General features: G+C 33.5%; 1 protein-coding gene across 4 annotated transcripts in view; it reads right to left on the reverse strand.

Moving 5' to 3' along the window:
- Positions 1-1,318: 1,318 nt before the first annotated feature.
- Positions 1,319-26,276, reverse strand: part of LOC131850724 (uncharacterized) — a 50,388-nt gene continuing 25,430 nt past the window's right edge. For 2 of the 4 annotated variants that reach the window (XM_059201061.1, XM_059201063.1), the window contains exons 2-12: positions 13,453-14,536; positions 12,790-13,016; positions 12,227-12,354; positions 11,191-11,363; positions 10,325-10,558; positions 9,501-9,805; positions 9,035-9,130; positions 8,282-8,504; positions 7,764-7,872; positions 4,348-4,407; positions 1,319-3,892 (exon numbers count right to left, since the gene is read on the reverse strand). In XM_059201061.1, coding sequence (XP_059057044.1) covers positions 3,686-3,892; positions 4,348-4,407; positions 7,764-7,872; positions 8,282-8,504; positions 9,035-9,130; positions 9,501-9,805; positions 10,325-10,558; positions 11,191-11,363; positions 12,227-12,354; positions 12,790-13,016; positions 13,453-14,516 — 2,826 coding nt within the window. In that variant the 5' untranslated portion in view covers positions 14,517-14,536 and the 3' untranslated portion in view covers positions 1,319-3,685. Of the gene's footprint in view, positions 3,893-4,347; positions 4,408-7,763; positions 7,873-8,281; positions 8,505-9,034; positions 9,131-9,500; positions 9,806-10,324; positions 10,559-11,190; positions 11,364-12,226; positions 12,355-12,789; positions 13,017-13,452; positions 14,537-15,108; positions 15,131-25,185; positions 25,321-26,276 lie in introns of those variants that run through there. The other 2 variants (XM_059201062.1, XM_059201065.1) reach the window with 2 other exon arrangements.

Below are 26,276 nucleotides of genomic sequence, written 5' to 3' on the forward strand. Positions count from 1 at the left end.
GACATTAAAAAGTTGACTGGAATAAGGCCGTCACTGAACTAATAACTTTAGTTCCTACAGTATGAAATATTCATATTATTGAATATATAGGATCATGTCTGCATTTTGGAGTAGTAATATAGGATTGATACTGAAAAAAAAAATGATCTCTTTACAATATTCCTAAGCATATACTTAATATTTTTAAATATTGTATTGATATTAAAATATAGCTGTATAAATTCCTAATCTACCGTATGTACAGATGTAGTAATGGTCTCATATATTTTATAATATATTTGTGAACACTGCTTTACTGCACAAGAAAGTGATGGATAGTATCCTCAAATTATCTGCTTTTGGGAAGCACTGCGTAAGTCGCTATGACTGGGAATATTTTCAGACGCTTGTGCTATGGTCCTGAGGTAAACTACATTTTGAAATATATAAAAAAACAAATGCAGTTACCATGACAGTAACAATGGGGTTCGTCTTGTGACTCGATAATTTATGTAAATTATGTATTTGCTGTTCAAGCACCAAGATAATGATTTTTTTAAAATTCATTAATAGCTAAATTTCTATATTCTTGAAATAATTCCGTTCAATTAGAAAATCACAAAAAATAGACTAGTGTTTAGATAGATTAAATTGACAGATTTTTTTGTCAATATTAGAAAATTTTAGTAAAACTTGAATAAAGATATCCATAAAACACTGAAAGTATGCATGACTATTCGAATTGTATTATTTTAATGGAGTATGTCTAATAAATGTCTCAAACCAAAGTGTTTTTGTCTAATTTTATATGGCCCTTAAGAGTCCTCATGTTTTTAATATTTGAAAATTTTGTAATAAAACTTTCTTTGATCTTGACAATCAACAATCAACTTTCGAATTAAAACACTAGGGTATTATTTATATTTTATGAAAATATCGTTAAACAAAAAAAAATGTTAGTAATTCTGTAATGCTGTTTCATATGTTATCTTTGGAGGGGAAATAAACGCATTGTTTTTTTAAAGAAAAATGTTATTATTACTTCATCGAGACTGTGATTAGAGCGATTTGTATACGGGTATGTATATAATAAACAGAGACGATGATGCCTCCTGGCATCATCGTCGCTGTTTATTATATACACTGTTATATGCACTGTAAGTCACAAAACTGCTCGAATCGAATACGCGACCATAGGAAGTATAGCGGTGTGCTAACCTGCTAGTCCACAGAAGTATTTTTATGTGCATGATTATAGTTATATTTCGTCGTTAGATTAAACTCTCATTTAAACGTAGCTCTTTTAGCAATTTTTTTTAATGTAAATAAAACCACAAAATAATTTCCAATTTAGTATTTATTTACATACATACTATTTACATCACATGATTAATTGTATAATAAACTAATGTGAGTACCAATACGATTCCACTGTTTACAATAATAACTGATTTTGTTTATAATCCATGTCAATTTTAGCACCGCAAGCAAGCGACTATATGTGCTTTGGACGAAGCATTGAAACTGTTTGTACTAAGTTTACAATAAATCAATAATATTTTGCGCAGATGGTCAAGAAAAGGCAAAATAATAATATATAAATTACCTGCGCGATTCTAAACGACGACGTAACACATTCCCCAATATTCAACACGACCATCAACAACAATTCCACATAAATACAAAATCAGTCTCATTTTGTTACAACATACCTTGTTCAATTGGCATACATTCTTCATTTTCAGACCAACAAATAAGTATAGACGAATACAGCATTGTTTTAAATGTGTGTGCTAGCAGATGTTGCAACTTGTCAAATACGCATTGTAATTGGGTTATAATAAAGACGTCGTAACAAGATACTTTAACGTACAGTGAACCAAGACGTTACATCTATTATCATATACATCTTTAGCATTCTACCAGTAGACTTATATTCTGGACATCGAAGTGTTTCTAATTAGATGAATTATAATGTATTAAATTAAATAATGTTTCGTAATAATTTAAGGTAATTTCAAATATAAACATAACATGGTTTCGCAGATTCGATTGTATTGTGGGCTATGCATCTATGCTGTTTTGTTGGTCTTTGCTACAATCGTAATACAATTTCACAATAAACAAATTCCGTATTACAACTAAAATTAACACTGGATGTTTAGTCATTCAACAAATGATAAACAAATCAACAAATGATATTTTATTCTCATAATAATAATTACAATATTTTATACTCAGTATACTATACTGGTTACATTTGGATTTCGGGACGAATGAAATAATCGTGCTACATTGACTAGATCTTAAATATTTTGATTAGAATAATTTATCAGCCATATTTATTTATTATATACATTTTATTTTCATAAACACAGTGTGATGTAACATTCATATGACATAGTAAATAGTTGTACCTAGACCCAGCATTAGTATACTTATCAGATGAGACCTAAGCACTAATGGCACCTAAAATACTTTAATTACATTACCTACCGATTTAGAAATAAGAAAATCAATAAAAAACAGGGATACAAATTAATTTAAAATATTTAGATTTCTAAATGCATTCTAGGAATGAAACAATTATTACTTAATTGCAATAAGAATAGCAAATTAGCAAAGCAAATTTTCAATAATCGTTATTAATTTAATTATAATTGTATTTTTATAAGAAAATCATTTAAAAACATATCAACTCCATTAATCAGTACAGTTTCGATGAGATCAATCAAAAAACATTCCTTTTTAGAAATCATTAATAGTTTCATTCTATTCAATCAATCCAATTTTTTTTCATTCAATCTATTCTCTAGCGACTACAAAATATTTGTGTTTACACTCACTCCCTAGTAACATTGCGACAATATCATAAAGTCATTTCACAATTTGTTAGAGTCACAAAATACACCACTCTGAATACTTAATATTTATACTTTGTATAGTTTAGTTAATTCTGTTGTAAAGATAATTAATTTATTTTATAATATACATTGGAATAAATTGTCATGGATGGCTAAAACACGTCATGAAATAAGCATAGGACGGACGTCACACATAAAAGCATGGTCATGATTCTGTCATTTGGCGGATTATTAATTACTTCATAAGAATGATTGTAAATGTAAATTTTATTCATTAAACTATATTTTATTATAAGATATAATGTGAATATCGATGTACAAGTGAATTAGTTACAGAATAAGGGTGGTCTTATTATATTGCGTAGTCGGAACTTATTATAAATTGGCCACTGGTATTTTTTTAATCCACTTAAAAACAATTTGATTATATTAGTTTGTTTCATAGGCTGGTGAATGTTATGTTATAATACTACATACAATGTTTATAACAGAGAGAGACATACAGTTTTGTAAAATGTGATCTTATAAGACTTAAATATTTAAAATATGTATTAGATAAAATCGACATCGGACTCTTCGAGACCGCTAGAAAGAGCAGTTCCTTCAAGTTCTACAATATTTACAAAATATGGCATTTAACGGAACGGTTATAGCAAAGACAGTATACATTAAAATGAGCATCTTCCCTTACGAAGATAGACTAACATACTTTCAAATTTACATATAATTGTTTTGGTCATAAGATCCAATTAGTATATTAGGCCCCGGCTAACATATTTACGTAAAAATGGAAAAGATGAAGACAAACAGTTTAGGGATTTGCTGTACATCGTGAAAGCAGATTAGGCGGTGGTATGTAGCGGTTGCGGGCCGAGTGCGGGCGGCGCGGGCGGCGGAGGCGGCGAGGCAAGCAGGAACGCGAGCCGCTCAAGACGGCGCTGCAGCGCTGCCACGCGCGGCCAGTCGGGCAGCGCGGCCAGCGCGGTCAGCGCTGCATCCAGCGCTTCGTAGCGCTGCCGGCGCGAGCTCTCACTGCACGACCGCAGTTCCTATATGATATCGTTGAATAAATAACACTTTGCCATAGGGCGTCATCTAGTTCCTAACTAAGGCTTTGTGCTAGAGGCACCTAGAAAATTACTATTTCTTAAATATGAAATTATTTATTCTAACAAATTTTCTACTGTTCGTACACACTATTATAGACAATAATAAATACACACAAATAAATAAAATTAAAATGCCAGTTTGTAACTTGAAGTTAACAGCTTTTCGCTAAATGCATACTAAAATATACATAAACATATTTATATATTAATTTTTATACGGCACATATAAAAATTAATTTATATTTTTTTGTCTGTTCTTGCAAATCTCTAAAAAAGCTAAACCGATATTATCCACTATAGATAATATCGGTCTAACTTATTCTTTCTCTCTCCCTGTCTCCACGATAACGAACGTTTAACCGCGACGGTTAACCATTTAAATAAATATTACTCACCTCTTCAACAAATTCTAAATCATCCTCTTCACCGGATTGTGCCAGCTGATTTTTGAGCGTCTATAAAATATAAAGAATTTCTTATTTATTACTCCTTATTTTATTCATCGATAATTATAATATATAAATAAAGTTCATGTAAAGTTCGTTTAAGCCATATTTAGCAAATTTTAAATTATACAAGTGGGCTAAATTTTTATTACTATAATTTCAAATAAAATTAAACTTTAAAGCGTTGCCATTACACTTTCAATATACAAGTAAATATAATATAATAATTTTATAATTATCTAACAAACAACCGTGTTGTTGGAACTAGACATATCAATATTATTCAAAAGCAAAGTAGCTAAAAAAATTTAATTATTTAATCAACGGTAGGCCTATACTTTGTATAATCAGTATAAATTACAATGTAAAATTGGTAAATGTAATAAAAATACTGACCAGTCTGATTTATAGGATACACAAATTATATTACTATAATATATAAATCAATATACAAATCATATTAGACAGCATAAGCTATATCGTACTATTTGCTTATTTTCTGCACTAAAAGGATATACCAAGATCATGTAATAAATAATGCGCCCATTAATAAAATCCATATAATATAAATATATACAAATAACAAAGTAGACTTGTCAGTGATTAGTTATTTACATGGTGCTGCAACGTCACGAGTCAATGCAAGCCTTAGAAGCGACTCTATATGTCGGGATGTTCTCTCCTTTAGTAGATAATATATTACATACCAATACAAATAAAATAAACTACTTTCGTTTAAAACTTATGGATGCTATGCATTCGAGTCCGTGTTGTGAGACAACAAAAACACTTGACAAAAGAAAGTTTAGTGAATCTTTAGAAATGCCAATTTGTTTTTTCTTATTTTATAAAAGAAGCTGACAAACTCCATAATAAATAGAGATATGATAATTGATAAGGATTCGTAGAATATAAATTGCATATTAAATTTAACTAACGTGAAATTCATTGTTTCCTTTCATCACAAGTAATTGATTCCACAATATATGTTTACTTAGGTGCCAAAATGCCAGTAAAGTGCAACCGTTATATCCAGTGTTGCCAGATGACCTTTCCTTCTTTGATGATGTCCTAGTTTCCCTTCCATTTATATCTAAAATTTAGGTTTGAAGAAATATCACTCAATGAAGAATATTCGCATTAGTGGTGATTATTTGTCCATTATAAAATGTTCCTATTTTTTTGTATTGCATCTTGTGTGTTCATGTATTTGGTAACAATGTACCACGATTCCGCGTTTCTAATGTTATTATTTATTTAGGCCTGCATTACAGTCAACAACTTACACTTCATATCTTGAATTTATATAGCCACAAAGTGCCCCATAATTTAGGGAGAAAACCCCCAATCTGGCATCAAAGGATATATTTATGAACTAAAGGGTGACATTATTGGCAACGTGAGTTGCCATTTCATGTATTAAAACGGAATGTGAGAAAAATAGAATTTTAAAATGTGCTTACATTGCTATTAATGCTATCATGTAAAGTGAAAATGTGTGAAGTATTGTGAATACAGTGGAATTTAAGAGCTTTGAACTTAATTGTATATTTTTTATGTTTCTATAAAAATTAAGAATGTTTCTTCAAACTTCTATATACACAATTATAATTTAGTTGGGGGTTTTTCATGAAAACTATCCTTCATTTTAGATATTTCTATTTTATATTGAATTCTATGAATATTATTTTATTACCGTTGCAAGTGAATAATCTATGGGACACAGTCTAATGCCTAGTAAGACAAATCCAATATTGTCTACTAAGCATTATTAAATGCAATTATTATTTTGATGTATCTAGGTAACTGTGGCCCATAATTACTATTTACGTTTGCCTTAAAACACATTAGTTAATAAGAGTAAACTGCTTGATACTATTTACTATTCGGACAATAACCAAATATTTGGAAAGGAAGTTGTTATAAATTTCGAATTTTTGATGGACACATAATTATTATAATTTATGAATTAATTATTAAGGAGAGAACATACGAGGTGGGTGCACTAAAAGCAGTGGTAATGCAACATCTTGACTATTAACCTTGGTATTTTATTCTTGACTCGAGATCGCCAGCCAGGGCCTGAATGGTGTAAATACCTGTTTCATATTAAAACAGTTAACGGCACTAACAGAACTTCTAAATATTATGTAGTGTAGTTCCCTATGTATTTATAATAAATAGGTATAAGATATACCTTACTATGGAACTTATAACTTACAGCACAACTAAAGCTTGTGTCACATAGATCAAAATAGTGTACGTATAAAATTGAAATATTTTTAGAACAGCATATTTGCAAGCAATTTAATTTTTAACCTACATTAAATTGGTCTGTGGATTAAATTTTTCTAGGCGCTATATGATCTATCATCTGTTTATTATTTATCGGGACAAGAGTTAAAAGCATCTATTTATTATATTTTAAATTAAATATAATACAGTTAGTTATAAATATTGTTTTAAATTTAAATATAGTTTTTTTTAATTTATGTCTTTCTTGTCTTGTATCTCTCAAATTTAGTGGATGCAAATTTTTAACAAGGAGGAAGGTACATATACGTAATTAATTTAAAATATGTTAATACCTAGTTTGTTAACACCGAGACTAACAATTTGTTGTTAGGAATGGAGAAAGGAAGTCTGTTTGTCTGATGAATATAAAATAAGTTATTGAAGAATTTAAAGACTTATCTTTAAATTCTTATATAATTAAGTAGAGGAGTAAAGTTCTTTTGGATCATATGATTCGAAAGAGTAGTGTGACTAGTATGATTCAAGTGAAATACATTAAATATAAAACGTAAGTATATATTATAATATGAATAAAGCCAATGCTATCACTAGTGTTATGATGAATAAATACAAATAAAAATATAGTTGGTGTTCCCTGTTTATCATAATTATTCTTAACATTATAATTATATTCACAATAAACATAATAATTTGACTGCCTTGACGGTTTAGCGATTTAGTTTAGTACACCTTATCCTGACAACCTTATTTCCGATGGTAGCGGATTTGATTCCTCGGACATTGTAAACATTTGTATGCATGAGTATGATTCTTCGTATTAATCTGGACGTTTTCCATTGATTATATTACATAACATACATGTATAAGCTAATTTATTGTAGTTTCAAAAAAAATCATTCAGTAGTTTTTGCGTGAAAGAGTAATAAACATCCATCCATTCATTCACACTCACAAAATTGCACGTTTATAATATTAGTAATATACAAAAAAAAATTAAATGTAATGAAGTAGTACTTCTAATTGTTTAATATCTATTATATAGGCCCTGTTCAGATTTATTGATTTGTTGTTATATTTATATTATAAAATGCAACATGGTTAGGACTCACTTCGATGGATTGCCTGTACTGCTCCATCATATTCTTACTGGCCTCGAGCTCTGCTAGTTTCTTCACTACCACGTCCGCGACGTTCTTTTCTGTTACATCTATCTTGTCTCTGGAAATATAAACAAAATATTTATGTTTTTCATATAATTATTTCGAAAAAAAGAAAATGTGTTTGTTATGTTTACCTTTACTACCCCCATTCGTTTTGGTGTTACGTAGCGAAGTTTAAGACTACCCCTCCGCCCCCCGCCCCCCACCAAAAATCAACTGTATTTTTTAGTATCTACCAAAAGTGTTGAAATTTGTAGAATATTATCTTTAAATACCTTATATTCTAATTTTATTCTACAAAATTCAAGGTATACACTACACGCCGTTCTTCGGTTTATAAATCTTAAAAATACCCATGATAACTTACCATAACCCACTTGTGATATTTCGTGATTATTCCCCCCTATCGAAGCTCAGGTGATTAATGAACTCCCCCATAAGGCTAGTTAACATATGCGGCTACTCACTTGAGTGCGGCGGCGAGTCCGGCGGCGGGTGCAGCGCTGCACGCGCTGGATGCAGCGGCGGCTCGTAGCGCGCGCAGCAGGTCAGCGAAGCGGTCGTCGAGCGCCATCACGCGCGACAGTAGTGCACCACGCTCCGCATCTTCTGCTTCGGACCGCTGCCGCTGCACGATGGCGGCCGACAGCTGACGCAGCGACTCGCGCTCCACGCACCACTCGCCATCCTCTGTACACGTCATCCCCCATACCCGTTATATCGTGTCTTGCAGAACACACATACTCGTTATTACTTTATTGGCTAACGTGTGCTAGTGCCATTAAGAATAATGAATTAAGAAATACACCGCCTATGAGTACCTATTAATATATATTTTGATAACTAAAATGGCAATGTGTGCAAATTGTGTATACATTATTATTGTAAATTGTGTTTATTCATTGTCGGTGTATTATTTTATTTTATATAAGTATACAGAGCATACTATAATATTACAAAATAAAAACAATTCAAGAAATCATAATAATAAAATAATTACAATCACAAGGAATATGTAAAATATTTTTATATATTCCTTGTGTCTTTAAATTCATAGAAATTATATGTAATGCTTCTTTATGTGCACTACTACTTATAAAACCTGTATGAGAGTTAATAAAAGTGTCAGTTTCTATGGTTATAAATCAATTTTCATATAGGGTAGCCTTATTAGAAAAATGTTCATAATATTAATAAGTAATCAGCAAATCGACAATTACCTCTATCGTCGTCACATGACTCCCGCTCGGGCGACAGTTCCTCGCCACTCCACGCGCCCGCTCCTTCCGCTCCCGACCACCATTCCTCTGCGTATTCTGTAAATATATAATGCACAGTGGTCTAACTAGTAGCCTCACCTCCTAATGGACAAGGGTTCGCACTCTGATGAAAGATGATAATCATCTCTGCGTAATACAAACATTTAATTAATGAGTGAGACTGTTAGAATGGCTTGAGTGGTTTTTATGTGTAGATTGTATATTAATTTCCAAAATCAAATTTATTTAACTTGTACATTAGTTATCTTAAGGTTTAAATAATTTAGGACTGACATCTCGGTCCAAAAATTATTGTCCAAGATTTGACTGTTTCTCCGCTTACTACATTTAAAGTACTCAATTGATTTTCATATAGGTTTTATTGTCACAGATACAATTTTTACAGAAGGCATCATTCTATACGTACCAGGATCGGTGACCAGGCAAGGCTCCGTCTCAGAGTCGAGCAGGTCGGCGGAGTTGTCATTGTCATCGGAGAACCTAGAGCGGTCGTCATCAGTCGGAGGAGCGCGCGGGCCGGGGGCATCGAGAGGGTCCGTGGAGGCGACGTGAGGTTCCGCGGCGGCGACGTTGGGGTCCGCGGGGGCGACATGGGGGTCCGCGGGGAGAGGCGCAAAGGGCGGAGCGGCCCGTAGTGCGCGGGACACCGCCGCCACCAGCCCCCCACGGGACTCCTCCTCGGGGGACAGCGCTTCGCCACTATCGCTGCGGCTGTACCACACCATAACATCGTTAGCATTTATTCTAAATTCAAGTTGTCTTATTATATTGGTTTATTGCATTATTTTGTTTGTCCTTTTCTTTTATACGTTTCACAATATTAATTACTGCAAAATTTATTATTAATTGTAGTCAAGTAGTTGACTAGGAAACTAAAATAATATGCAATCAATAAAGAAGAGTATGTACTGGATTTAAAAAAATAATGTTTCAAATGTAACGGGCTCGCAAATAAGGATTATTACTTTTGAAGGCTATCCTTATAAAATCAAAATAATATTTGTGGGAAATTTTACAGATTGCTACATAGACTCAATGTTAGTCCAAGTTTCATAAGGGCGCATCTCTTACATTATTGTATTCGAAATACAAATTATAAAATTACTTATATTATAAATTTGTAAATCAAGTTATAAAATGACTCGTAGTTCAAATTCGAAAATCTCATCATTTGAATTTAGAATATGAGTATATTCTAAATTCAAACGATGAGTATATCTCGGCGGCTACCTGTAGACGTCGTTGTGGTAGACCGTGGGCTCGAGCGCGTCCTTGGGCAGCAGGTAGGCGGCGCGCACGGCGGCGGTGAGCGCGCGCAGGCGGCGGCCGAGCGCGTCGAGGGCGGGGCCCGCGCCCGCGCCCGCGCCCGCCGCGCCGCCCGCCGCCCGCGCCGCCGCCTGCGCCGCGCGCGCCTCCTGCCGCAGCCGCTCGCACACGCGCACCAGCTGACGGCACTCGCTGCGGCTGCACCGACAACACCTCACGTTCAGTACACGCCACCATTTATTTGGAGAGATTAATGACGGTGTCAAAAGGTACAAAAAGTGTAATGCGTTAACAAAATTGATATTCTAAGGTAATTAAAATTGTATAACGACATACATATATATATATATATATACAAACGCTAGCCGTCATGTTCTCCAAAACATACATACAAAAAAAAGTAATGTGATAAGAAAATTTATATCATACTAGTAATATATATAGACCACAGGTCTGTTAATGCTTTACCATCTAAAAGGTACAACATTGACATTCTAAGTTAATTAAAATTGTGCAACGACAAACTATAACAAACGCCAGGTGTGATGTTTTTTGATGATTGCAAAATTGTTAAGTTATAATACAATACATTCGAAAAACTAGAACCACGCGGCTTAGACTATCCTAATTTTGTATCCCGTCGGTGTTTCGGTTGGGTTCGGTGTAGCCATTGGAGGTGCCGGTGTGAGGGCCTCAAGAAGCGTCTAATTGAGTTTATTGAACGGTAGACGGTAGTCGTCGACGGTGACGGGCGTATGATAGGATGGACCGGGAGGGATCGTAGAGAGGTTACTATCGTTATGAGATCAGTAAGAACGTTTCTCCTGTACCTGCGGTCCCTTTCCTGCGTAAGGCGCGCAAGTTCCGCGTCAGCATCACGGAGTGAGTGCGCGAGTGCGGCTGCCTCGGCTGCTAGGAACTCGTGCATCTCTGCCGCCTCGCGCTCCGCCTCCGAGCGCGCACTCTCCGCCGCTCGAGCCGCCTCCCGCGCCGCTCGGGCCTCCTATGTTTAAGCATACTTTAAAACAAACGTCTAAAAAAGAGGACTAATTCAATAGTATTGTTATTATGTTTGTAATCTCAGTGCACACAAATGAAATGTCTTTTTAGTCTATCATAATCTTATAACTGTTCAAGAGTATATCTTTACATAATATAAAACAAATTCACCGCCGCAGTACTGTTATTAGTAGATAGTTACTCTATTGCTAAACTAAAACAAGAGAAAGGTAATCAATATATATGTATAATATATGCGCGTTATAGTATAGAACAAGCCGAGAAATTAACAAATGTATAATAAATCCGTGCAAAGTCGGGACGAGTCGATAGTTTTTAGACTTTAACTGTATCTCATATAAGTACATTTGACATTAAACAAGATTCAGAGAAAACTTCTATGTACATATTGCTTTAAGGATCAATATATTTACAACAAGCGGTTAAAATTAATAACAATAGCAAACAGATTGCATGTATATCGGAATTTTAGTAATTGTTTGCGTGCCTATATGATTTATAATTTGTATTATTCAAGTTTGTTTTAATTATAAATCGTGATAAATGTATTCGTTAATTATTGAATATTAGAATAATAGGCTAGTAAGTTTATAATTACGTCATTTTAATCATAACAAACATATCGATACATACAATAAATTGGATGACGTAATATATACTTTTAGCAATGGAACAAATAGTTTAAACGCATCAATCAAACAAACTGAACATGAATAATATTTGATACTCTTTGTGTAGTACAAAACTAGTTAGTATGATACATAATGTAATGAAACGAAACATATATACCTAGTTTTTTTTATGAAATTTGAAATATGTACTAGTTAAGAAGAAGGTGACACTTACCGTGTGCAGTGAGTCGCAGCGAGCTCGCAGTGCGTCGCAGTCGGCCCGCTGCCGCGCGGCCAGCTCGCGCGCCGCCCGCAGCTGCTCCTCCAGCGCACGCAGACAACCCTCAGCGCCCGCTTCCGCCCCTAGTATATAAATAATAATATTGTTTAAAGTATTCTATATGCCGTACACAAGTGGACCTTATAGAGCACGATAAAAGGATCTACAAAACTAGTCAAGACTGCAGAAAGAGAAGCAAGTTTATGGCTGTCTGAAGGCGAATTCTCGTCTGACGAATATGACTTTAGACTGAGGGTATCCGTTCTACTGGAGTGTGCAACCTTTTACGTGACAAGATATTGATTGGAAGGTGAGATTGGTCATCTCTATCCTATGTCTTAGTGATATCTACGACATCACATGTAACATGATGCTACAATAAGCTACAGTTACCACATACCATCAAGTGCGCCGTCAACTTGTTTTTATTCCAAATACATAAAAAAATGCACAGAGTACTAATGTAAGCGTAAACAACCACTATCTCAATTTGAGGTGATGTATAATACTACACATACCAGCTCCGGCGAGCTCGAGCAGCCGCTGCGAATTCCGCTCGAGGTCTGCGAGTGCGGCGAGGCGTGCAGCACGCTCTTGTGCGAGCTGCGCGTCGGCGTGCTGTCGCCGCTCGCGCTCAGCCGCCGCAGCCGCGTCCGCTGCAGCCGCTGCCGCTGTTAGCCGCGCCATCTCCGCATCACGGGCACTAGCTTGCACGCCGCGGTGGCACCGGGTCACCTCCGCGCGCCTGCAGGCAACCATCGTTATATAATCTCTAAATATATTCTCGCCGTTATATTCGTGAACTTACATTCTGTAATTAAATAGGTTTTATAAATACATGTAGAGCTCCTACATCAAGTTTCATATATGAATATATATATAAGGAAAATATAACAGGGCGAACGTTATAAAAAACTTGTATTATTTGCTAGACCACACACTGACAAAATATGACAAATTAAGCACTCTTAAAAAAGATCTAAAACGTCATCAATTAAAATACATGTTCTAGAAAATATATTTACGATAAACTTAATATAACATATTACTTTTTTAACTTAACTTTATTAATTTTCATATTATGTAGTACATTTAACTTTAAATTCATATAGATATTCACATTATTTTAGGGCATTATGACATCATTTTAAGCCACATTTGACTAATAAACAATAACTTACGTCTCAATATTAGGCATGACGCCCGCCAGCGCTGATTCCACATCACTGCCTATAAGTACTGTCTGGCATGTCTTTTCAGCATATATTCGCACTCTTGTTTTTATAGTAGACCGGGATGAAGACGATCGCACTATTGTAGGTCTTCTAGATGAAGGTGGTGTGCTTTCGTGTTTGGGTGAGTTATCAGTTTCTGCATCTCGTCTCCTACGTGGTAAAGTTCCATATTTATCGGCAGCAATACGAGTCGCACTCGCATCTGCAGAAGTTGCTACTAATCGTGGTCCATTTGCTGGCCAGCGTTTTTCTTCACTCGGAGAATTAGGAGTTCGGCATCGAGCAGTCGACGTTTTGGTGGGCTTTGCTCGCAAAGCGGGACTTTCGCGGACGAGATTTGGCAAATCACCGGTAGGACGGATTCGTGGTTTCGGTGTCAAGGGACGAGGCTTTTCGGGTGGAGTTGGTTTCTCTCGACTTCTTGCACGTTCACGAGTCGCTAAATTGGGACCACGCGGTGCAGTAACCGGGCGAGGTGTAGACGTTCCAATTGGAGAACTACGTTTCGGCTCCGTTACGGTTACATTAACACGACGACGGGGACGAGGTGGAGCTCCGGCTAATGACGAGCTTTCAGAACCACAGCCCGAACCGCAGGAGACCACACTTGAAGCACATGATCGTGATCCGCCACCGCTGCTAAGTGCTCGCCCACAGCCTTCCACTCCGCTATCACTGCCAGCAGCGTTCAGAGCGAGCTCGTCGCCGGCCGGCAAACTATCTAAGTCACCTATAGACCGGGCATCATCATTTACTTCACAAGTTTCATGCTCGCCAAAAGTCTCCTTTAAGTCCGTCACTGTGTTTTTACTATCTTCCAAACCATCAAGGATCACGCCACTCTCTTCTTTAATTAAACTGTGCTCGTTGTCGAGATCATTAGACGTGACTGTAGATATTGATATCTCATCTTGTTCCACCGCTACGATTGGTACATCTTCATTAGTAAGCTGTTTATTGGATGGCGAGTCGTGGACCTCACCGACACATGTTGTATTTTCCTGTGCCATTGCGTTGTTTGTCACATGTTCTGAAAATAGAGAAACAATAGCTGAGTGAAAATGTTTAGTTATAAACAACAATTGTTTGGTAGTGAACAATTGGCTCTATATAGTATTGTATCAGAATAATATTTAACATTTATTGTGCTATCGTATCTTGCCGCGGCACTTGGTTGTCTCAAGAGAGCTTACAGCTATTGTCACAGGCTATTGTTCAGGATAAATTATAATTCTATACGATACAATTCTAAATCGTTCTTAATAAAATTATTTTTACAATCCACTCTGCAAGTTGCAAATGTAAAATTGTTGTAATAATTTAAAACAACATTACCATTGGAAAATAGAAATCTCTCAGGTTTTATTTACAGAAGTACTGCATTTTATACGGCAAAAACTAATACGTACATTGTTGAATAGTGAAACTAGTAACAATGAGCAAAACCTACAGACATATTGCAATGGAACGTTGCCCCATGAAGCGGAGATCAGTACAAAGCCTCGTTCCCAGGCTACGAGACCTTCTGCAATCGGCCTCGCTTTAGCTATTCTTGTCGTAAATAAACGTTTATCTTTATAATATAAATAAAATTATATTCACCTTTTAAAAACTATGTTGATAACACGAAGAAATTAAATTATGATTACATTGTTTCATTTGACCAAAAGACCAAATACAGGTTTGTGTTTATAATATCCTCATTATCACGCCATTCGATAACAACTGATAGACAAATTGAAATAGAGGTAGCATTCGATAAGCTATCTCTACGAGTACATGTCGCATTTATACGAGTATATGAGAAAGTACAGTTGATCAAATGACTACCTACATGAAATTACAAACACATTGATTGATAGAATACAGAACGCTCGGCAGGGATCCGCGGGGTCATCGTTCGGCAATTTGCTGGGGGCATATTAACCGATTTATTCGTATGTGGGTTTGGTACTATGAGTAGCGTTTATGAAGGCACACTACTTAATTTTGTCGAGGTACTGAGCTGCGACGCCTGCGACGCGCCGTCTGCGCACCCACTTCGTTGCGTATTAATCAAGTCTGTTTATTTTTACCGGCATTACATTATAACGATGCGGTATTAGCCGGCCATAAATTAAACAAGTTAGAAGGACCACGGCGAAATCTTATGTGACCTCAAGATACTTGTCAATTTCAGTATGGTAACATATACTATTAAGGTAGAAAAAAATAATCAGACAATATTACTTAAATTTTATTACATTTATTAGGCACACGCACAGAAGATATAGTTCGCTAAAGTTTTGATGACATTTAAAAGAAAAAAGAACATTTCTTTATGTTAGTATTCAGAGCGAACATGAACCGGTAGAAAATCCTAGGCATGCTTTGGCATAAACATGAGTTTTTATTGTAAAGAAAACAGATGCCAGTTCTACATACTAATTTACGAGACATTTCACCACTCTTATTGTTAAAAGTTTCGAATGGGCATATTGTAACTGTAAAAGTTGATCAAGGTTATCGTGTACGCGTTATTAATATTTGCGCGTTTATTTTAGCATCATGAACGATGACACACATGAAACAACGAAGTTGTTATACCTCCGATTACGTCTTTCTCTATTACGTTTCAATCGTTTCATCCAGTTTATTATAATAACATTACTAAACTAATTGTGTTACTGATTGATTGCTACTTAAAGCGCGTTCAACATTTCACAAAGTAGACAGACAACTAGTAAGGATTAGGACTGGCAGAACATAGTTACAATTGGCGTGCGTCCAATAGTATGAACTGCACCGTACATTCAAGCACTATAGTGCAATTTGTATGACAACTAATATCTATAGATCCCACGATAGCCATAGATTGAAAGTTTTAATTATAGCTTTGGTTTACCATAAATTCTGAACTTATTTCTAAAGTTAGTGCATTTAGACTTAGTTGCCAATTATCCAAAAAGAGATCATGTATATGTATCATAGACCGACCTAATTTAATCATAGTTCTTAACGAATGGCGAATATACAGATGTATGTACGTACATAGTTAATACGATCAAAAACATATTATTACCAAGATAAAGATTTTTCACATGACGTAGAATTAGATATAATACCTAAAATAGCTTACGATGTACAGTATCTCTAATAGTACTTAGTGTAATTAATGTATTATCAATAGAAAGCAAAAGGCAATGTAAATGGAAAAATATATTTTAATATCTGTATAAAGATAAGTTAAGGCTATTATTTTGATGAATCTATTTGGTGATTATTGTATTGGACTACTCAAATAGTGCATTTTCTTTCATAAATTTTAAATTAATATGTATTAAATTTTGTATGTAAATTTTAACCTACTTTCTATTAAGATCGACAATTTTTGTTAATACCTGAGTAGTTTCAATGATAATACCATCGTAACAACTACAAAGAATAGACAAGTATAATGTATAAATTAATGTACTTTTATCTAGAGTGAATAAACGAAATATATTTCGTGATATATTAAATGGTCACAAGGTATGCAAATAATCTGCAAGTAAATAATACATTCTTTACTTTATTTTTTGTGATACTGCAATAAATAAATAAACTATGTGCTTATCAAAATTACCATACTAATTTTTGTTCTCACTCTATGCGCCTAAGTATGTTTATTAATATATTTTAACTTGCCTACCACAACAGTCTCTAGGTTGTAGAGCCTGATGTTCTGACGGTAACGGGTTCAATTCCTTCATAATACAGACTGAAATATCTGTATGTCTGAAACTATTCATTATCAGTAGTGCTTTACAAAAAAAAACGTATTTCCATTATTTAGTGCCTAATTTACGGACTACACCTAGATGTATTATTGAAGTTCATTTACAAATTTGTTATTATGTTATATATTCTAAAAACCGGCACAAATAAATATAAGTATAAAAATAATTTACTATTCCTGCCCCTTTTTACAGCGAAAACGGTAGATTATTTACTGGTGGTAGTATAAATATTTACGTGTTCCATTTTTAGATGTTAAACATACATGGGGATATTGAGGGAAACTGGTTAACTACCTGAAATGGTCGAAAGGAATGATAAAAAATAATCTTCAGTAGTGCTGTTGTGGATTCTTTGTTGCATATTTGAAACCAATAGATTTTATACCCGTGTTGATCCTATACAAGTTTCTTTACAATTATAATACTTTTTTAAACAACTAACAAACGCCCTGATGACCTGGCTCTCTCATATACATAGGATATTAGAGAATCAGTACTAGGTTCAGTCCACATATCTATAACTATATCTCCGATCTATATTTTGAATCACTAAATAATTGTTTGCGTCTATCGGTTTATTTGCTTGTAACAATGCATCGAATTTTGATTCACGATTTACATTTTTATGCATAGATATATATAGATATATAGAGTACTTCTTCATATTACATAGGTATATTCAATAAGTATGTATTTTAATGCGAAAAGTAAATGTTGAAATGTATAATAATATTTTATTCTAATAATTCAGCGGTTTCATAGAAAAGAATAATCACTAAAACGATGAAACATTTGACTAAACAAGAGGATGTTAAACGCATCACATAAGTACTTTTAAGCAAGTACCGTGGTAAGGTCGTTTCTCCATTGCTGACAAGTTCGTGACGGGTTTCAGAGAATTGTTATCACACAAATTATTAGTATCTAACGTATACACAACCGAATATTGGGAAGATAGAATTTTATTATGATGACCTAGTGTTATTTGGCACACCGCATATTATAGGTAGCAAATTCAATCTCCACACAAATAAAATAATCATATTCCTGATTATATCTAGTTGTAGTTTTATATTTATTTACAAAAAAGTATTTAGTAAGTTGCATAGTATCTACCAATACTTCATAGAGGCTTCGCTTAATTTGTATGTAGAAAGTGGTAGGTGTCCAGATTTATTCTATTACCATATAATATTTTATTACCTGTTAGGCCGAATATAATGCGTGTCAAATTGTTATTTCGGAACAAATTCATTAGCAAGTCGTTTTAACTTACCCAATAACTAAGCAACATTTTGCGTGTGTACTTGTTTATATATGGACCCAAATATAATTCTTACTGCGTAGTAAATATTTAATTGACTCACCTACAAGTTTGCGTGATACAAAAATGAATAAAAACTCCAGACTTCACTGTAAAAAAAAGCTGTTCTCGGCGAAGATTTATCGTTACAGTACGTCATTTCTCAATTTAGATCAGAAGATAGCTTAAACGAGACTAGTCCGGACCTTTTGTGGCAAAAAATTTAATGTTCACGTTGTTTTTTCTTATTGAACATGTTACATTTAGTGTTGTGTGTGGCACTGTTGTAAGTACCTGCTTTAAGACAAAGAAGCAAAAAAAAAATGAAAATTGCCTACTTTACATTTGGCAATACTATTTATTTTTGTATTAGATATTAGCTAATCTAATAGAAAAGCAAACACTTGAAAATGTAAAGTGAAACTAAAAGTGTGGTTAGCGTTCTCTTTGGATGTTACAGTGACTTGCTTCATATCGTTTAAATAAAAGGCAGAATATATATATAGCTTATATATAAAACTAGCTACTCGCCGCGGCTTTGCACGGGTGTACATGAATTATATATATAAATCTTCCTCTTAAATCACTTTATCTATAAAAAACTTCTAAATACGTTGTGTAGATTTAAAAATTTAAGCATTCATAGGGACAGATAGCGACAGCGACTTTGTTTTATTGTATACTATGTAATAAAGATTACATAGAAAAATTACAGTCACTGTCTTTTATATTAATATGAAAAAATAAAAATAAACCCATCCATAATTTGAAGTTTTCGTTTTTCAGATGTTTAAATAATGAGGCAGTATTTATAATTAGTGCATGTTGTTGCACTGCGTTTGAATAAAACAAATTTCGGTAGTTCGACGGCCGCCGGATGTGTTATTTGCCAAGACTATGTTTATTAAGACTAATTTTGTAAATAGGTAGGTATTAATTGAACAATTTGTTAGTTATTATTATTACCTACAAGTAAATAAAATTTAACTTTATTTTGCAATTACGAGTCTGACAATATCTCAGAAGCATTAATCTTTTTATTTTAGCTTCTAATATTATTAGTATTTTTGTCTGGCTAATATATAAAAGAATCTCTTAATGACTTCTAATTCGAATTTTATCGATAATCCGCGTTGCTAATTTCTAGTCTAAGATACAAATTTTTACCCAAAGTAGGTCAACTTTGGGTAAAAAAGTAAATACAGATCAATCAGCATCGTCATTTTAAAGGGGGTGAATAGATAGAGTGATTCAAGAGGAAGGTTTAAATATATAATACATGTACACCCGTGCGAAATCGGGCGAGTAGCTAGTAATAAATTAATTAAAGTATAAAGGTGAACCTAAATTAAAATGTCAAGATCTGTGTGTAGGATAGACTGTTCATTGGTTGGTAACTGATATATGTCATAGTAATCGTTAGGTATAACAGTACTGGTTGGCGCACGTGGTCGTCCCAATGGGCCCGGCACAAATTACAAACAGCAAATTACAAACAGCCAGTCCCGTCCTGTCGCTCCGTCACGAACACATCCAATAAAAAGGTCACAACTTCGTGTAGGTTGATAACAACTTTTTCTTGTATTCTCCCTCGTAACAAGATTAAAACATATATTTATATTTATAGTAGAAATTAAATACTTTTTTGTACGTAACAAAGGAATAGATAACAGTTTATTTCCGACAAAGTCAATAAATTAATATATGTAAACTACTATATTAATTTCTTGACTTTAACTTGACTTGAGTACTACCACAGATAACATAATATTACATAGTACTACTAACGTTCACGCATTCATCCGTGAATTTTGAAGTAAACAGGTGGACTTCGCTATAAATGAAGTTACCATTTCAAAATATCTTTTAAGTTATTATATTATTATATATTTAAGTAATTAACAACAACAAGTTTTAAGATTATTTATATAGAAAAAAGAATACGGAAGGAAGTGTTTTGAGCAGTTGTATTCAAGTTTAATATTGAAATTTGGCGCAAGGTTAAGTTAAAACATGTATCAACACTATCAAAAGTCTTGCTTGTTATTTTTCCTTTGCAGTTATAACGAAAACAGAGATTTACCTTGTGGAGGAAACAACGATTATAAAGTATTTAACGTAATAATTGCTGTAAATCTTATTTACCTTCATATCGAAGGCAAACGAGTCGAATTAAACAGTCAAAGTGAACCTGTCTGGAAGACAAGTGGACAGTAATATGTATTATATATATTATACCGTTTCCCTAAGGTTGCCTTGAAAAGATTGCTTTTAGCAATAAGGCCGCCTTATTGTAACGATACATGTGTCTTTTATTATATTGTTTGTGCTTCTTCTTTACTGTACGTTGCAAATAAAGTATATTCTATCTATCTATCTATCTATATTCTATTATTATTGGCAACAATGAGTCCTTTGTACTAACCCTTTTGCTTTGCCATTTACGAAACAGGGGCGAGACCGGATATGGAGGGCGAGGCGACTGCGAACTATAAGTACGAGTACATACTCGGTCACTATAGGGCTACCATCCATCCACCCCGATAAGCAGGGTTTAATAGATTGCAAACTTTTGGCAAAATTTGTAATGTAACATTTACTAATAGGTGCACAGGCCGCCATAAAACCTAATTCCAATTAAGGATAACTCCTTTTTGAGTATCCTTAATTGGAATTAGTCAGATCAGATTTGATAAAATATAGGTATATGGAAACAAAGAAAGTATTTAACTTGCAAATTAACAAATTCTGAAACCCACACATAAAAAATACAGACGAATTTTATAGGTAGCCCTGATAGTAATGTATTTATACAGTTTGAATGTTTGTCATGAGAATGAGAACGACATATAAAAACAGTAGAGACAGTGCAAGAAGGTCAGGTGGAATCATTGTGGTTATCGATTTCTACGCTCGTACATATCACTTGAGATATGGTATGTCAAGTAGTTCAGTTTTTTAACATTTAAACCAAAATATAAAGGAAACTGTTTTTACCATATTAATTTGTAAATTACCATATAATAAAAAAGTACGAATTATTATATATTTATAATTGTACTAAGTATATTATCAATTTATGTTTATGGTTTATTTTAAGGTAAATATAATTCAATTTCAGAATTACAAATTATTTTGAACGGATACGGGGATATAGAGTTAATTACAGAACCCTAAAAAGAGATTGTAAGTTATTTAGTGTTTTGCAATTCATTTATTCGCGATAAATGTTAATTTATATTATGCAATAAGAGAATGTTCTACTTCATTCATTTGTATATAAATTATAACAGTTTAAATATTTATTTACGGAACACGATTGTAAAACTTCAATACATTTTTGGAAAGTACTTTCCACTATCGACTTACTTCACACTGATATCATAGTTATTAATACTACTTAAGTTTCGACACAAGTACATAGCCACTAACTAACTAACTCATCATTAACATAAATAACTAGAATACATACATTAATACTACAATAAATACATGAATAATAATTTGTTCTGTATGATATCTGAATGAATTCCTACGCTGCGGTCGAATATTTGTGATTTTATATAATTAAAAAGCTGATTTAATTAACGTATTGTTAAATTGCCATTTATTAAGTCATTGATATCTACATTAATATTAGAAAAATTAAAGTGTAAGTTTGTCTATGTGTGATCAATGTATGTACGTTGATCCAACTGAGGTACCAAATCAGACTTTTCTCTATGTTAGAGATACTAGATACTATTTAGGTATTATCTTCATTGTTCAATATATGCGATGCCTTGTACAAGCTAAGCAAATCATTCAAGATTTAAAGAATATTTCTGAGAATATTCTGTTATAATAGTGGGGTAGGTTATTATTATCCAACAAATACTGAATAATGGTAATCACGTGGCTTACATATTCCACCCCAATCGCACTACACGCACCCCTGTCCCAGTCTCGCTATTTTTACGAGCCGAATGACATTATTGCTGGAATAAACATACCTAGTAAAGAATAAAATGATACCATGGATACTACAAAATACTAACGATTCCTTGGAGTATTGTAAAACCATAGATCACAAGTAGGAACATGTATTAGGCACATTGATGAAGAAAAAGTATAATCCATCACATTTAAAATAAGTATTGTTGCTAAGTAAGTTTGTATGTAACGTGCAACTGTGATCGGAACGAAAGTAAATTATATTTACTGCTATATATGTAATCCACTGAATATCTCCATCAACATGTACTTACCGTATATGTAATAATTTCCCTCGTCAAATAGATTAGACGAGTAACATAAACCCTAAATTTGTTGTCACTTTTAATATCAAATATCACAATCAATACAAACGCGTTATATAAAGGTAACTACTTGTATTTATTAAAAAAAAAATAGTTAACACGTATTATTAACACGTAATTTGTTAGAGCTATCATTACTTGCAAGTCAAAATTAGGAAAATATTGATGTTACGAAAATACTATACTATTTTAACGTAAAGTTAGAAACTAATTAGAATACACATCAAACTGAAACACTTTCACCAAATAGTAAAGTAAAAATTTGCAAAACATAACACACAACAACAATTTAGTATGAAAAGTTCAAGAGTTGGTAGGAAAGTTATAAAAAATATTTTCATTTTTCCAACTTGCTTCTTTAAGAATTTATTTTTAAATATCAAATTTGGCTCTCAACTTTATACCTTTTATGATTACGCCATATCTATACATATATATAAAATTGAAGAGTCTGTTTATAATATTGTTATATATTATTATAACCGTTTTTTACAACATGCATATGAATATAAATACGGTACATACACCAAATTATCATTTTTTACAATTTTCGTCTGTCTGTCTGTCGGTCTATTTGTTCCGGCTAATCTCTTAAATGGCTGAACCGATTTTAAAGGGACTTTTTTTTGGCAGGTAGCTGATGTAATAGGCTAGGCTACTTTGGCTACTTTTATTTTAGAAAAATAAAGTTAAAATCCACACGGACGAGGTCGCGAGGACAGCTAGTATAAAATAAATGTACGTATAATTTTCAAGAAACGTAATTCTTATTATCAAATAAATTTAACGTTTTCTCATGCGCCTACCACCTACGATCTTTATGGGTTTATTACGAGGATATGTTATTCTTTGTGAGGGAATAATAAAATTGAGGACATTTCTATAACATAGGCAATGTAATCAATAAATCGATTAAACAATTCGAACAGAATGTGTCCATAAATCTCTACGGACTGTGTTAAATATGTGTACCGAGCAAGCTAGTGTTGTGGGAGCCAACAGTTTTATTATTCTAGCATACACGCATCTCCCCCACATCATTGGCACCCTCGATTTGTGCCCACGAAATGGAAATGTTCAATTACATGACGCCATTAATTTTATTCATTCATTTTACTTTTATTTTCATGTTTTCCATTTACTTTGATGCAGTTTTTATATTTAATGTATTTTTTAAAATGTTAATAACCGAATGGTACCACCGCTTGCGCTAACGGTATACGCTGGCAGGGCACCAGTGGAGGATGATAAGACGAGCATAAGATCAAGTTTGTTAGCCTAGCGTGGCAAATTACCAGGAATTTATTACAATGATTTACGAATATATGGATGATTTACCAGAGGGAAGCGAGTGGAGGTCAACTTAACACAGTACATTGTTAGCACTGGTGTAACTAATGCTCATTATTAGCAATTCAATTCCCGCTCAATTTAATGTAGATTGAATACCGAATAAAAATTAAATAAAAGGATGTTAAATATATAGTATAAATATTTATCCCTTGTGGCTAGCACGTACTTATACGGTACGGTACTACGGTAGGTAATTACTTTAAAACTTTTCGAAGTCGTTGACAAAACAGGTGCTTTGCATTTTTTATATCTTATACAACCTTTTATATACATATAAGACCTGTTACAAATTCGAGATTCCACAAACGACAACAATAAATGCATGAGCCTGTTTATCATTTTTATTATTGCGAAAGCTGATAAAAACTGACACTAATCAACATTAATAAAGAATGGCACTATCTGAATAAAAGGATAAAACTTCAACATTCTACTTATCTAATTCGTACGGCATAATTTTCAATATCTATATTTATATAAAGTTTATATTGTAGGTGTATAAATAATGTAATGATATTTTTTTAACAAGGCTATAATTGTACACCGTATATATATATTTAATAAATATTAAATAACGTCTATGGCAAGTAGATAAATATTTTATAGTAAAAATATAAAGGTAACGATTTACTAAACAAAAAGATTCTTTTTTGCACCAAAAAAGAAGGAATACTCAGCATCCACTTAACTTGGAAGCTAACAACTTTAACAATTTATTACCAAAAAAAGTTTATTTTAATTTATTAATGTATTACAAAAAGTAGAATAATGCTGTATATCAGTTTCATAGAACTACAATTAAATATATTATATAAATGTGCAAAATTGGGTATATTCAAATATTATTAATTTTATTTATTACTCCACGTGGACATTACGGCTATAACTATTATAGTTTTAGAGTATAAATAAGAATACACATAAGATAAAATTTGTAAAGCAGTTTGCAATATACGTTTGTCTTTACCTGATCCTCACATAAAGAAACTTTTTATCACTTATCAATCACTGTACACTTCACTATTGACTTCGAACAGTTGCACAACGTAACGATATGTGTAGAAACGTCTGTCCCATAGACACGCTAGAACGAAACTAACTACCAAAAAAAAAAGTTATGATGGCGACGAGCCGAGGGGCGCGGCGACAGCGAGCTACCACATGTGTGGCTGTGCAAACAATCCAACAATTCACATACTCTTTTCTCCGTTACTAATTTCATATACGTAACACGTCAACTTAACATGGCAAGGTTATATTGTACGCTGGTCAGTTGATTATCATCGATGCAGCTGTGACTGTGGAAGGCGTGTAAAAAGCGATCAAGATCAAGAAATGCTCCAAGCTTGCGAATTAGACTTGGCATTCAATTATATACCATACAGCAGACATCGTGACCATAACCATTAGCATTTACATTTAAATTTATATGGAAACATTAAATTTATACAAAAGAGGGCGTAGCAATCAACAGCAATATCAAAGTGAGACAAAGAAAATTATTGTGCCAACGATAATAATGATTTTAATAAAATGTAGAATTTCAGCGCACAGTGTTGAAATTAGAAGAGTAGTACCTAACAACAATAGAAAAATTAGCATAATAGGGGTAGAAAAGTTTTAGAAATAGATATTTTGCAATAGAAAATTATACTGAAATGGTAATGATTTATTTAATGGCACAATATTGGAGAGATACAGAGTGGCAAATTCAATAAAAATATACTTAAAAATGATATTCCAAAATTTACTCCACAATTTGTCTCGAATTTGCTAACTTTGCTGCTAAGAATTAATAACATGTCTAAAGCAAACTCTATGAAGCCGACTATGTATATATATATTTTTTTAATGGATGATAATGGAATGGTGTACCCGCCTGCACTAACGGTTTACGCTGGCGGGGCACCAGTGGAGGATGATAAGATGAACATGAAGTCAGATCAGTTAGCCCAATGTGACAAATTCACCGGGAATTTATCACGATGGTTTCCAGGGAAAACCGCGTGGAGGTCGACCTGACATGGTACATTGCTAGCAATGGGATAGTCCACATTA

This window comes from Achroia grisella, unplaced genomic scaffold (genome assembly GCF_030625045.1).
Source record: "Achroia grisella isolate CSIRO2021 unplaced genomic scaffold, CSIRO_AGI_Agris_v1 utg779, whole genome shotgun sequence".
In the NCBI taxonomy this organism is placed as follows: domain Eukaryota; kingdom Metazoa; phylum Arthropoda; class Insecta; order Lepidoptera; family Pyralidae; genus Achroia; species Achroia grisella.